Source organism: Podarcis melisellensis (genome assembly GCF_964234715.1).
Source record: "Podarcis melisellensis genome assembly, chromosome: 12".
NCBI classification, from domain to species: domain Eukaryota; kingdom Metazoa; phylum Chordata; class Lepidosauria; order Squamata; family Lacertidae; genus Podarcis; species Podarcis melisellensis.
In genome coordinates, this window is record NC_138544.1 from 5739099 (window position 1) to 5754787 (window position 15689).

At 43.2% G+C, this 15689-nt stretch overlaps 1 protein-coding gene across 3 annotated transcripts in view; it reads left to right on the forward strand.

The window, feature by feature from the left end:
- The window catches only part of ELMO1 (engulfment and cell motility 1), a 312564-nt gene that overhangs the window by 65653 nt on the left and 231222 nt on the right, over window positions 1-15689 (forward strand). For all 3 annotated transcript variants that reach the window (XM_081931087.1, XM_081931085.1, XM_081931086.1), the window contains exons 3-4: window positions 11502-11542; window positions 13818-13890. In XM_081931087.1, coding sequence (XP_081787213.1) covers window positions 11502-11542; window positions 13818-13890 — 114 coding nt within the window. The remainder of the gene's footprint in view (window positions 1-11501; window positions 11543-13817; window positions 13891-15689) is intronic.

Here is a 15689-nt window from a genome sequence, read left to right on the forward strand (position 1 = left end):
TATATGGATAATGATATTTACACACAGGAGGGAAAAAGGATTCGTTGGGATTTCTGATACAGCCTGCAGTATATCGTGAGTCTTAGAAGCCTTTCCATTACCCAGAAAGTGTGATTCCCTTAATGAGCATTGACCAGCGAGCAAAGGGGAGGAGAGGATGCCAAAAGTTAATGTCATTATCTTCACATATTAGATAGACACCTACACATTCTTATGGAAGTTGATTAAGAACATGATAAATATATGCACGTTTTGTAAGAAACCACAAAGTGTGCCTTCTGTTTTAATCCAACCGCCTCTGTCTCCTCCCCCCAACCCATGTCCTAGTTATCAAAAGTCTGGAAAACATACATCTGGGCGAAACTATGGAATTATACAAATGGAATTTTCTTGTGGCTTTGGAGCATAAACTCGCCATAGAATGTGATGGAGTTGCCTAGACAACACTATTCAGTGCAGCCCAAATAAGGATGTTGGAGTTCTTTTGAGCTCCTTTTGCCACACCAGGTCATTAATGTCAATGGAAATGGATGCAATGATGTCCTTAAGGTTATTGTATGGCAGCAGCCCTCCCCCCACCCCCATTTTTTAGCATCGTGTTGCTGCACTTACAAAATTCCTCTTAATGCTCTTGTTTGTGCTGTTATTATTCGTACTGGTGCATCTCAGAACTAATTTACATTTATATTAATACAATTAAAAACCTGAATAAAAGGCATGTACTTATTAATCTCCCCTTCAAAAGCTGCTGCTGTTACCAGAAGCCTTCAGGAAGGGCAATGGTAGTTTTCTTAACAAACACCCCTTTGAGACAAACTGTGCATTATAGGGACCTGTGTAGGACTTTTTGCGAAGCCCTTCCTTAAGCCTTGGCTTCCTGAGCCTAGTCACTAGGTCAAAAGACCTGCACTTGCTTGTATCAATTTGCTTTGAATGTGGAGAGTCCTGGAGAGTCATTCAGCTTGCTGTCCAAGCAATTCTCTTCTTAATGGTTTGGTGTGTACAGACATTTGCCTTTACAAATCTGGCTACTACTGTAGGCGCTGTAGTAATTATTATTTATTTATTTATTTATACCCCGCCCTCCCCTCCCAGAGCTGGGCTCAGGGTGGCTAACAGCAGTAAAATTACAGGAAAAAACAGAGTAGGGGAAAAAAAGAAACCAAATTAAAATACAGGTTAAAATGCAATATAAAATGCAGCCTCATTTTAATAGTAGCCCATAGATCCAAACCATAAGGGGAGGGAAACATAAGGCTCAGACTGAGTCCAAACCAAAGGCCAGGCGGAGCAGCTCTGTCTTGCAGGCCCTGCGGAAAGATGTCAAGTCTGTCTCCCTGAAGTTCTGGGCAGCTTATTACGAGGCAGCTGACTTGGAAAGCCAGGAGCTGAGTTTGTTGCTCTGGGGAGGACTGTTGTGGAATGAAGTGCCTGACTAAGTAATAGGATTGGCTCTTGAAGTTGAAACCTAGGCGTGGGGAATCCTTCAGATGTTGCAGAACTCTGACTCCCATCAACCTAATCAAGCATGGCCAATGGCCAGTGGTGAATAGAGCTGCCAATCAGCAACGTCTGGAAGGCCAGAGGTTCCACACACCAGCTGTAAATCAAGGAGCTGTATCTACACTAGCATTTAGCAGGAGGCTGTTGCGCAGTTTGGTGGCCCCTTTCAAGTGCTGACTGCTCAGGCAAATTTGCAAATGTGGCAGAGTTCCATATAAAAGGTAAAGGCAAAGGGATCCCTGACCGTTAGGTCCAGTCGCGAACGACTCTGGGGTTGCGGCGCTCATCTCGCTTTATTGGCCGAGGGAGCCGGCGTACAGCTTCCAGGTCATGTGGCCAGCAGGACTAAGCCGCTTCTGGCGAACCAGAGCAGCGCACGGAAACACCGTTTACCTTCCCACCGGAGTGGTACCTATTTATCTACTTGTACTTTGACATGCTTTCGGACTGCTAGGTTGGCAGGAGCAGGGACTGAGCAACGGGAGCTCACCCTGTCGCGGGGATTCGAACCGCCGACCTTCCGATCGGCAAGCCCTAGGCTCTGTGGTTTAGACCATAGCGCCACCCACATCCATGATAAGCTACACCCAATCCCTAAAAATTCCCAAAAGAAAACTTCCTTTTTAAAAATAAATATTTATTAAACTTTCTCAAAAGAAATACATTGTAAAACAAAAAGAAAAAACAACAAAAATACATAATACATAAAATACAAAAAAAGTAAAACACATAAAATTTCCATTTACTTATTTTCTTTTAACTTATTTTCCAGACCTCCTCATACCTCCCTTCCTTATATTCCAGTTCAAATTGTTAACTCAGCAAATTATTAATTCTCGCCATTAATTTTGCTTATTCCCAAATCTTATTTTTCATATCTCTTAAAACATTACAGCTGGAAACCACTTAATTTCTATCCAACATCATTCTAACATTCCTTAATTTTGCAATATTTCTGAAGATAATCTTTAAATTTCTTCCAATCTTTAAATTTCTTCCAATCAGAAAACTTCCTTGGCTCAAGGCAGTTGCACCCAACATTATATCTGAATTTCTGGCAACTTGTTCTCTGTCCATATGGTCTTACAGGAGAGGATACATTTGTCAAAGAAACACTTTCTAGGAGTTTTGAACTATAGACAAAAGAATGCCTCCACTTCGTTAAAACATGCATGCATACTTCAAACTTCCACACACCCATTATTCTCCACGTGTTTAGGGACATTTTTGGGGTAAAAATTGACAAGATAACTAGAGCTTTGTATGATTTTAATTAATTGCAAATTAACTGATTTACATTTTGGCAAGTAGAACATCTGTATTGCTTATACTTCAATCGTTACCTCCAGGAATATATTCATCCTACAGAAACAAACAGTGAGCAAAGTTTCAGAAATGTGTGTTTCAATAAATTCTTGAAAGTTTTCCCATGTTGAAGAACATGCTGAATTACGTCTCTAGTAGCTCACACGGCAGCTCAGAAAAAGTAATCTTCAGCTTCATGCTGTGCCTCTTACTAAATAAGGAGTTCATAAATTTATTGCACATCAGAGGTATCAGAGTTGATAGCAAAAATGGTTGTATCCTGCCTAACCATGGCTATCATAGGAAGATTATGCTCCCTGGATGTTTTAGCAGCGATGCATTTTTGAAGCCCCTAAGTATGGTTTGGATTTAACTTACCCCAAGTTTCTGTGATATATTAGGCGAAGGTACATGATCAGCATTGGATCAGAGCTCTGCATCCCATCAGTTCTAAAGCCGGTCTAAGTTCTAAGACCTGCAATAACAAGTGTTCATAAACTCGCCTCTGAAGCATTTAAACTGGCTCTCAGTGGCGCTGCCAAATTGAAATCAAGATGTGTTTGGGGGGAAAATACTCAGTTTCACTTGTAAGAAAAACAAACAGTGAGTCTCCGTGTGTATTTCATATCAATTGAGATTTCATGCGCAATCTGCAAAGGGGGAAAGGGTCGTTGGCAATCTGCCTCTTGAGTGCAGCTTTCAGGAAGCCCATTCATTTATTAGCCCCTCCTTCCACCAGATTACTCCTCCACTCTCTGATCGGTGACCGCAAACCATCCAAGCTATTACATGCCCTTTATTTCTGAAGCCCTTGCTACTACCCCATGGCAATTTCATTGTAGGCTTTGGTTCAGATGGGGAAATCCACCCCCCCAAAGTTTAATCTCGCCCTAACCATAACAGTGGGGAATTCAGAAACAAAATAAGTGATTTGATAGCGCATCCTATCAAAGACCCTGATGTTGGGAAAGATGGAGGGCACAAGGAGAAGGGGACGACAGAGGACAAGATGGTAGACAGAAGTGCCTGGCGTGCTCTGGTCCATGGGGTCACGAAGAATCGGACATGACTAAACGACTAAACAACAACAGCACATCCTAAAATTGCTTTCTATAACTCTTAAAGAGGCCTGCATGGTTAGTAATGTCCTGCCTAGCCAACGGAGCAGCCCATGTGGGTGTTGGAGAAACTTGTTGGCATTGCTGTGTGCCTGGGATTGCTAAAAGCAGCGTCTGTGTTTCAAGAAATTAGCAAATCTGGACATGTATATATTTTGTTATTCAATCTTGGGTGACTTTGGAGTGCAAGGAGAGATCTGTATGTTATAGTGCATAATCAAAAGGGGGAAGAGAAGATGAGAGGTGAGTTGAGTGCTCTGCCGTGTCCAGTCAGAAGAAGTGAATAGCCCAGTGGAAAGTCTGGGCACATTAAATGTTGTAATCAAGCCCAGCAGATGCAGGCTGGACCAGTGCCTGGGTGGGAGACCACGGAGAGCTTCATGTAATCTATTCTGAGCTTTCCAAAGGAAGACAGCATATAAGGTAAAGGTACCCCTGCCTATCAGGGCCAGTCGTGACCGACTCTAGGGTTGCGCGCCCATCTCGCTCAAGAGGCCGGGAGCCGGCGCTGTCCGAAGACACTTCTGGGTCACGTGGCCAGCGTGACTAAGCTGCAGCTGGCGAGCCAGCACCAGCGCAGCACACGGAAACGCCGTTTACCTTTCCGCTAGAAAGCGGTACCTATTTATCTACTTGCACTTGGGGGTGCTTTCGAACTGCTAGGTAGGCAGGAGCTGGGACCGAACGACGGGAGCTCGCCCCGCCGTGGGGATTTGAACCGCCGACCTTTCGATTGGCAGGTCCTAGGCTCTGTGGTTTAACCCACAGCGCCACCCGCGTCCCAAGACAGCATATACACTTAGTACAAAAAATATTACATGGTTGAAATGCAATCAGTACGCAGAAGTCAGAAGTACTGGCCAGAAGACAGAGCATTCCCAGACACTTGCTACCAAGGAGAGCAGTGCTCCATCTAGTTAGCAGAATTCCTATATTCGCCTTGTCCTTACCTTTCTCTGCTGAAGCTTTGAAGTGAGTGCATGCATGTAAGTGCCCACATTTAACCCCTTGCAAACAATTGTTCTAATACATAATACCATATAAACTTGGAAAGAAATACAAAATTAAATGCAGCAGCTTAAGAAACATTGGATTGGAGGAAGTCACCTCATCTCTATTTTACAGATAATAATCTGTAAAATTAGTATAACAGTGACTTCTGGGGTTTTTGTGAGGATTAGTCAGAAGGAGATGGCATGTACTAATACAGTGGTACCTCGGGTTAAGAACTTAATTCGTTCCGGAGGTCCATACTTAACCTGAATCACCACTTTAGCTAATGGGGCCTCCTGTTGCTGCCGTGCCGCCGGAGTACGATTTCTGTTCTCATCCTGAAGCAAAGTTCTTAACCTGAAGCACTATTTCTGGGTTAGCGGAATCTGTAACCTGAAGCGTATGTAACCTGAGTTACCACTGTAGTGCTACAGATCTTTTCAAATAGTAAAAGCAGTTTGTTGTCATATACATATCTTTTTCTTCAGGCGTTAAAACTGGCATCCTATTAATGTTCACTGAATTCTTCTAAAAGACTTAACTTCCTCGATGTAATGACTTGCCACATAGACAGACATTGTTTCCCAGCAACACTTAACATTCTGCTTGCTTTATGGACCGTCATGCAAGTGCAATATCAGCCAGGGGAAATGAAGCTACCATTCCATTGTCAGAATGAAAGAAGAGAGGGAGCCATGGTTTATGCAGAAATGTTGGAGAAAAGCACTCCGTCATCAGCCTGAGCTGAGAAGTTGGTTGTACATAACTCTCAAATCTAGCTAGTCTAGGATAGTAGTACCAGAAAGGATCGCTGGATTTTGCAAATTGCAGCAGTTGTGTTTAGGGACTCCATGACAATATGTGCTGGTTGTATCTCAGTTTGAGTTCAACCTGGTGGCACCCTGTCCCCCTAGACCTGTGATGGGGACCTCAGCACATGTTTCCTGGGCCTTAATACGCATCCAGTCCACGAATTAAGGCTTCAGATCAAGAAATGTGTTTCATTTAAGAAGTACTGATGCAGAATTGCTTTGTAAAATGCATTTGTTAGCAAAGTTAAAAAAAGAAATCATTGTTGAACTGGCCGAGGGATTAACAAAATGAAAAATAACCACCCTTCCTTCTCCTTGACGCCAGGCAAATATTTACAATTGGGCAAGGGGGGAAAAAAGCATTTTGAGGAATGGGGATGTTGTGTTTGGAGAGAAGGAAAAATGCACACAAAGAGAGGCCTTAATATTATCATTAAAAGGGACTGGTTGTTTGGCTTCCTTTTTCTATTAAATGGTACAGTTCTGAAATGTAGACTCTTACGTTTTTGTTATGTTTTGAAAGAAAGTTCCACATCAGGCGATAACAGAAATCAGTGCTCCGAAAAGACTCTGGATACACAGTTTTTTTCGGAGGGAGAGATAACAGCTTAGCCGGCTTACAAACCCCAGTTGTCCCTTTCACAAACAGTGACTCTTTTGTTGGCTTGTTGGTGGGGTGTGGATGTTGCATGTGTGGCACGTTGTAGTAACACTTGTGTTACACTTTTGATCTTTCTTGCCTGCGAAGCTCTGCTCTGTAGCCACGGGTTATGTAACTGATGGCACTCGCTGCACGGAACGGGCGTGGATGCCTTCCTGGAGCGCTCCAAGAGCATCTTGCTTACAGCTGTTAGTGTTTCAATGCTCGAGACAAATTGTGTGCTGTAAGAAAGAAAAGGGGGGGGGAGAAGAAGTATTATTATCATATGGGAAGTATGCTCATGAGGGGGAATGCAGAGGCAGCTTAGGGGTGATCTCATTACTTTCTTGATTTTATGTTCTTGTTAACTTTTATTCCAGGGATCAAGTGTGCTAAGTTGCCTCTGAAATAGAAGAGCAAATTCTGAGTCCCTGAAAAGCCATGCTTTGCCATTTCTAATTCTGTTTGTTCTTGGTACAGTGGTACCTCAGGTTACATACGCTTCAGGTTACAGACTCCGCTAACCCAGAAATTGTACCTCAGGTACAATTTGCTTCATGATGAGAACAGAAATTGTGCTCTGGCAGCGCGGCAGCAGCGGGAGGCCCCGTTAGCTAAAGTGGTGCTTCAGGTTAAGAACAGTTTCAGGTTAAGAACGGACCTCCGGAACGAATTAAGTACTTAACCTGAGGTACCACTGTATAAGCTTTCATGTGCACACGAAAGCTTATACCAAGAACAAACTTAGTTGGTCTCTAAGTTGCTACTGGACAATTTTTTTATATATTTCGACTGCGTCAGACCAACACGGCTACCTACCTGAATCTATTTCTAATTCTGTTAGCTAAAATAACGATGACTGCTTTGTCAATACTGAAATACCGTTTTTTTGTTTTGACAGCCCCTTTGTCTTTTTTAATATACGATTGCATGCATGAAAGCTCAACCTGGTTGTCAGGATGTTCATAGACAGGTGCAGGGGTGAAACTAGGCTGGGTCTAGTTATCTGGGTCAAAGAGTAAGTTTGGCACCCTCCATGTGCATTTGCATAACACACACTGGCTGGGAGCCTCAATGGTGCTCCTCTGGAGGCTTCACCCGGGCCCAAAAACCTGGCTAGCCTCCTGTAGCTACGGCTCTGTACAGGGGAGCAAGAAACCCAGACCTGTCTTAGCCTGTCTGTACACCTCTCCCCTTTGGGAGTACACCTTCTCCTCTTCCTCCCACCTTCCCCAAATGATCCTCTGAGCTCTGTGGACTGAGAGATGCTCACTTACAAGAAGGAAGCTTCATGACAAGTGTGATCTGTAGCACAAAGGAGGATCTCATTAACTGACAAAGGACACAGGTTTACCTGGCTGCAGGGTAACAGGATGGTCATGAGGGGCAGATCTTGCAGCCAGGTGAATGAATTGTACTTTGTAGGGAAAGATGGAGATACATTTCCAGAGAATGTATGTTTGGGATTAACCCAATTACTGGTTGAAGATGCTTGCTACAGTATGCATTTGTTACTTTCCTAGGGTAAATTAATAACTGATTAAAGGTGTCTATTTGCATTAGATATGGGAAAGGTTCCGGGACTTAATTAGGCTTTTGTACTTAAGTTATTCAGAGGCTCATTATACACATCTATTATTGTGCAGAAATTCCCAGAATAGTCACTACTATGGAGAGGATATTTGGCAGGAACCACAAGGGCTTTCCTTGATAGACGATACTTAGCTTAAACTATTATAGCGAGCTTGAATTTCTTTTGTTGCTCAGAGCAAAGCTGAGGTGAACACATAATTGCACTTGCAGTTAATGCAGAATGCTGAAGCGCGATTGCTGAGAGGAGTGAGGCCTTGTCAGCATATAACACCTGTGCTCAGCGATCTGCTACCGGTGTTACTCTTAGTATATAAAGCCCCTAGCAACTTGGGATCTGCTCACCTGCTAGACAGCCTAATCCCATATGTGCCCCCATGGCCACTTTGTGGGTGGAACTGGCGCTGTTATAGGTGCCACATAATACCCGTTCTGCATTTGTAAGAGCTCCGTCATTCCAGATTCTGGAAGCAGCCGCACTCCAACTTGCTGACTCAGAGGTTTAAGGAAATGTGGCAAATGTGGTAAACCATGAGCCCAGGTTTGGAGACAATGCTAAACCAAACCACGGCTTAGCTCACAGCAGCAGCAGCAGGACCAGAGCAGTTGCAAAGCGGCCATGTTCTTCTCTATGAGAAGCCACACATTGGTTCAGTTGCACTAAGCCATGCGTTGGCTCAGTGTTGCATGTAAACTAGGCCACTCTTTGCAAAACAAAACTGACTAGATGTGTTTATTTCCTGGTGACTGCTTTAATCAATCTACGTCATCTTTGTGACAATCATTTATTCATCCAAATGGCTCGTGCTTTTTTGCTTTGGTTTTTCTTCCTAGGCATACAAGTGTTTATGTTTGCAGCAGTGTTCAGAATGTTGTGACATCTCCAGACCAGACAGTGTTCTTTCTATTTTGGGGACCTTGAAACTAAAGTAACTTTAGCCAGACGGCGCAGCACAGCAGAGAGAGCTATACTGGAATTCAGACTGCTGGTATAGTGGATAATTTTAGCAGATTATTTAGTGTTATCTTGTTTAATGGGTGTTTATTGCAGTTATTGAATTCGCTATAGTGAATCAGGAAAAAAGCAGTTCTGTATAATGTAGAGCTAGCTTTGCCAAACTCAGTATTGCAAAAAGGTTGCAGGTTTGATTCCCATATGGGGCAACTGCATACAGTGGTACCTCGGGTTACATATGCTTCAGGTTACATACGCTTCAGGTTACAGACTCCACAAACCCAGAAATAGTGCTTCAGGTTAAGAACTTTGCTTCAGGATGAGAACAGAAATCGGGCTCCGGTGGTGCGGCAGCAGCTGGAGGTCCCATTAGCTAAGGTGGTGCTTCAGGTTAAGAACAGTTTCAGGTTAAGTACGGACCTCTGGAACGAATTAAGTACTTAACCTGAGGTACCACTGTATTGCAGCGGTTTGGACTAGATGATCCTAAGGGTCGCTTACAACTCTATACTTCTATGATTCTATGAAATACACTTTAGTTATGACACTTATTTGTTCAGCTAGATGTAAGAAAGGCAACTTTTTTAAAAAAAGTTGTTTGTGAATTGCTCTGTGTATCAGTTAGAACAATTTTTGCTGTGAGATCTGAAGTCTTTTTTTCTGCCTAGGAGATGCTAGTGAGTATAGGAAACAATACCAAGCCCTTTAATACCCAGGACCTAATTACATTTAACATTAATGATCATCACTAGTAGTCAGACACTTCTGCCTCTCCAAAAACAGTAATCAGTGACATGAGAATTAGGGGAAATCTCACATATGTCAGATTAGTCCCTGCCCACCCCCCTTTGGTAATTTTAACAGATTTACTCCATAGCTCTGTTGTTTGAAGACCAAATTATTTGAAGACCAAATTATAGCAGCAACCCAGACTATTTTAACCCTACCTCCACCCCAGTTGCCTAGTAAGTGGAGTGGGGTGGGCTTAATCTTTAAAGCAAAAGGGAAATGCCAGCTGTCCTCATCCCTGGTGTTTTTCTCCCCAACGTAGTTGATGGATCTGGCTGTAAGTGATTGGTGCTGAGAAAGGGGGCTCTTTGTAGCCACTGATCAGTGAGCCCACTTGAAGTGTTTAGCTTGCCTGCATTGTTTGCATTCAAACTGCACCTCCACAGGGACTTCAGAGGAAGGTGTGTTGAGCAACAGAGGACTCAGTGGAGGTCAAGAAGTATCTCCTCTTCGCTGCCTTCACTTCCACAAAGTATGCTTGACAATAAGCGCACACTTTTGTTCAATTGCTTACCTTCAGAGTTGTCCTCCTCTTGTGTTCTAGCAGTCTTCCAATAAGCTGCAATGCCCATAGCTCTGAGGTATACCACCGTGCCACTAGAGCTCATCAAAGTTCAAGAGGGTGAAGAGGGACGATGGTGTGAGCTGCTCAGCTCATTGCTATGTACCACAGAATTAACCCAGAGCTTCAACAGGGTTGTCAGATGGAAAGGACCCTGGAGTCGTCTGGAACGGAAATCTTCAGACTCTGAGAGTGGACCATTCTAATAGCCCCTCCAAATCTTTTCAGAGGAGCAGCCACTGCAGTCTAAATCTGAACAGGAGGCCATCTAACCATGACAAGGGAAAGGTGGCAAGTGATCACCTTCAGATCACTCTCTTCTTGCCCTATGAGAAAGCCAGATTCAGGGCGTCACCAGCCAAATGCATTGTGGGAATGCTGTGATGGTACCATTCCATGGTTCTTATGGAAGCCATGATGTCCTGAGCCAGCCCTGAATCAGTAGCCTCAATATTAATGTTAAAATTCCTCAGATTTTACCTCCATTTTTTTATTTGACCTCATTGTTTCTTTCAAACTCCAGAAATTATTGTTCATTTTTACAGTGGTTTGTTAAAGCGAGCCAACTTCAAGCCATGGTTGTTATATTGATTAACCATTGTTTAATGTTGTGTTTGAACTCTGTGCTCGGACTCATCTTGCCTATGGTTTATTGAAGGAAGCCAGCTTGATAACCCATGATTTTAAAGTTGCCATATTTCAGAGCAATACTAGTTAAAATTAACCACAGATAAAATAGCAGTTTGTCGTTAATCAGAAATGGAAATAAGTACTAGGAGTGTTCTCAGTAATTCAGATCACGGTTCTTCCTCATTTTGCCGGTAGGCTGCTGAGAAATAATGTTTTGCTGTAGGGCAGGGATGGGGAACCTGGACCCCTACAGATGTTGTTGGACTCCAATTCCCATCGGCCCTAGCCAGCATGCTCAATGGTCAAGGATGATGAGAATTGTAACCGGAAACTTATTATTATTATTATTATTATTATTGAATTTATATATCATCCTCTACCCAAAGAACCACAGTTTCTCTGTTGCTGCTTTGGGGCTACCTAATGAGTATAAAATAATTTTTCAGACCATTTTGGTTGTTTTACATAGATTATATATCAATTTTCAACAAACATTTGCACACTAAACAGAAATAGGCCCAAGTTTTCTTTTGGTATTGCAAATATCTACTGAAGGCTATGCTATGCTGTTCTCACACAATGCATTTTCCTTTTTTGTCCTCAGAAAAAACCATTGTCAGCAATCATAAAGGAAGCCTGTGATGGGTGAGTTTTATTTGTTGCTGTGCTTTGTGCTTTCAACTCTCAAAATAAACAGTTCTCAGATATATTTTCTCCCTCTTGCGAGTTAATTCAAATACCTCCCAGGAGCCTACACACACACACACACACACACACACACACTGTACTGGTTTCTAAGGTGTGGGCTTCAATTTTCTTTCATCCATTGTGAAGATAGAACAAAGGGAAATACAATTTTATTTATTACATTTATATGTACAAATGTGTACATTACACAAATATACAGTGGTGCCTCGCAAGACGAAAAGAATCCGTTCCGCGAGTCTCTTCGTCTTGCGGTTTTTTCGTCTTGCGAAGCAAGCCCACTAGCAGATTAGCGCTATTAGCGGCTTAGCGGATCAGCTGATATGCTGCTTAGCGGATCAGCTGATAAGCGGCTTAGCTGATCAGCTGTTAAGCGGCTTAGCGGATCAGCTGTTAAGCGGCTTAGCGGATCAGCTGTTAAGCGGCTTAGCGGATCAGCTGTTAAGCGGCTTAGCGGATCAGCTGTTTAGCGGATCAGTGTTAAGCGGCTTAGCGGATCAGCTGATAAGCGGCTTAGCGGCTTGGGGAAAAGGGGGGGGGGAGGAAAAAACCACGTAGGAACTCGCAAGACATTTTCGTCTTGCAAAGCAAGCCCATAGGAAATTCGTTTTGCGAAGCACCTCCAAAACGGAAAACCCTTTCGTCTAGCGGGTTTTCCATCTTGCGAGGCATTCGTCTTGCGGGGCACCACTGTATAATGGACAACTATATATATTTGTTCCAGGAGGTTCAGTGTGACTTAATTGGTGTTGCCCCGACTTTAAACACAACCTTGTGAGGTGGGTTAGGCTGGGAGTGACTTATCCCAAGGTCACTCAAACTCTCTCCAGTTGTAATTCGACATTTTAACTCCGACAGAACACGTGACTCTCTCTAGTGTGCTTAGGCAAACTTTGGTGTTTGCATGGAGTTCTGCACAGGCAGGAGATGTTCAGTTCCCCAAGGAAATGCCTGCAAACGAGAGGCCTGTGGCCTCATCCCAAAGTGGCATTTAAGCTGCCTTCCTGTACACTGGCAGACTATTCCATTCAATCCTGTGAGGATCCTCTTGGAGAACAACAGATGTGGGAGTGGAGAGATTGTGCAATAAATTAGGGACTTGACTGAAATTATTCCAGCATGGATAAAAGAAATATAGGTAAAGGTAAAGGGACCCCTGACCATTAGGTCCAGTCGTGGCCGACTCTGGGGTTGCAGTGCTCATCTCGCTTTATTGGCCTAGGGAGCCAGCGTACAGCTTCTGGTCATGTGGCCAGCATGACTAAACCGCTTCTGGCGAACCAGAGCAGCGCACGGAAACACCGTTTACCTTCCCGCCGGAGTGATACCTATTTATCTACTTGCACTTTGACGTGCTTTCGAACTGCTAGGTTGTCAGGAGCAGGGACCGAGCAACGGGAGTACACCCCGTCGCGGGGAATCAAACCGCCGACCTACTGATCGGCAAGTCCTAGGCTCTGTGGTTTAACCCACAGCGCCACCTGCGTCCCTAAAAGAAATATACATTATCTTTAAATAGGGAGCACACCCCGTCGCGGGGAATCAAACCGCCGACCTACTGATCAGCAAGTCCTAGGCTCTGTGGTTTAACCCACAGCGCCACCTGCATCCCTAAAAGAAATATACATTATCTTTAAATAGGCTCCTTAAACCCTTCTCTAGATTAAGAGTAAGGAACCGGATCCAGCTGGCAAACCAGTTCCTTTCTCTCCCATTCTCCATAGGCCAAGTTTGACAGTGGGTGGGCATGCCCACCTGTCAATCACCTGACATCACACATATATTTTTTGCCCATGTGGCGTCAGGCAACCCATTTTTGCATATGTGGTTTGTAATCTAGCCATGCAGGCAAAGGTACTGCGCTTTTCAAGGCCTGACAATTAGCTGGTTGTCAGGGTTCCCAAAGGATTTTGCTGAAGGGCTTTTGAGGTGCTGCCCACCAACATGTTTTTTTGGACCCAGCTGCATCTTTACCTGCTGTAAAGATCATACCTGATGTGATACATGTATGATGTCAGATATAGGGCAGGTAGGTGTGCCTTGGCCCAAACAGTTCCTGATTTGACCCATGGACTAGAGGTTCCCTACTCTGGTTCTAGATTTACCCAAGTGTTCTGTGCTCAGACATGTAACTAAAAAACGAAAAGCTAAAAATTGTTCTTGGCTTCTGTCATCCAAGTGCATTTTCCTAATAAAATTGTTTGTACCTTTTAAGGTGGTCTCTTACAAATCACGAGTATTATGCACTGCAACATGCTGATAGTACCAATTTCTACATCACCGAAAAGGTAAGAAAAAAACCTCTGGACATCTCTTGTGCACTTTTCTTTTCTTCCTTTTTGTTTAAAAAATGCTCTTCGCACTGACAATTCAGTTTCAGAGCTAATGTTGAGGGAAATTGCATTATTACCTTGGTTTTTACAGAACTTAGACCCAAGTGGGTTTTAATGGGCTCACTGTGCCTCATCCTATTAGTCTGAACTCTGTATCCTGGTAATGTAGCAGTTCAGTTTTTGTGGGTAGAAATATAATTGGTGTATTGGAGGGCTTTCTAGACAAGATTTTAATTGGATAAGCATTATCCGCATGCTGACAGTAATTGCTTCTTAATAAAGCAACTTGTATCAGAATTAACTGTGGAAGGTTTTTTTGTGCCAGTTCTTTCAGTGCTGCTGGTATGTCACTGGGTCTAGAGAAGGATCTTGATCTTAGAGCACTTGATTTGGAATAAATATTAATGAATGAATTGTAGGGGCTGTTTTGTTTTTTTAAATTGCCTTTCTTCATATTGCCAACACTTACTTTGAAACTGCTCTCCTAAAATGCATGTTTAGTTATTCTCCCATCCCAAATCATTTCAAGAGGAGGATAGCATTGTCTGCTTTCAAGAATTCAACTCTTTGGTTCTGAAATGGTGAGGAAGGCTCCATAAAGTTGACTCTCAGGTTTTTGTGGACATGTTAATACTTTTCTTAAGGATTTATGTGTGCAAACAGCAGTTTTTGAACTCTGCCACTGAAGAGAGCAGGTGAGTGTGGTGACTGGTTGAAAGACTTGCCCACCAAAAATAAAGTCTCATACACAGAAAATTAGCATGCAAAGGGAAGAATCCTTTTCTCCTGAAATAAAACTGTACATGGCAGAGCATTCAAGCACATAGCAACATCCTCTCTGTACCCTCAAGTGATGCAAGCAGGCAGTTTTCTTGCGTGATGCTCAGTTGTGTTGTAAGGCTGTGGGCAGAGGAGGGCAAAATTAAATCCTTTTCTACCAAAACCACTTTGCTAGCTCTGTGGACTGTTGTGTCCAAACCTCTTTAGAAAGTACAGTTGAGCAGGCACTTATTCATAATCGGAGTACTGTCGAGAAGTAGCAGACAGGAAACCTAAATGAGACATACCCAGAGCTGGTTGTTAGGTAAACAAAGTGTTGTTGCCGCCACTTCCCTTTTCTCTCCCCTAAATGGTATCTTAATAGAAATTAGATTCAAGAGTTGCATAACACTTGCCATCTCCGCGAGAGAGGTGTCCTAATTGTTGCCTTGGTGTGCATTTATACTGAATTAAAGCACTGTTTTTTTCTGTGCTGGCACCCATGACACTTTTATCAAGGTATGAGCAGTAGCATCTCGTTTTTTCTTTCAAAACAAAACAAAAACACTGGATTAATTTGTGCTTGGAGTGTTTACTCATTTTGTGCTAGGAGGAGGTTTGCTGAGCGGTGCATGAGATTTGGCCAAGCCCACAGTCCGGACGCTGCTCTTGGGCTGTGGGCTACTAGCAGTCCATTGCAGTTTTTGTTTTATTAATAAAGTCAAGCAGGCAAGTCATCTTGATGCATGTTAAAAAAGTGTTTTACACTCCGATTTCTCTCAGCACAAAGCATGCGAAATAAATCAATTGTTCCAGCTGACAGTTTTCAACCACTCGAATTCTGAAGCACAAGCTAAACTGAAGTTCACCCTTTGAAATACGTCATATTAGTTGAAAGTGCCTAAGAAGTAAACTGCAAACAATCTCGAGTATTTGCAGTTCTTCGTGGTAAGCTGGGTGCTGCTTTTGAGCTTGGCTGTGTAAGAGAGCTTATT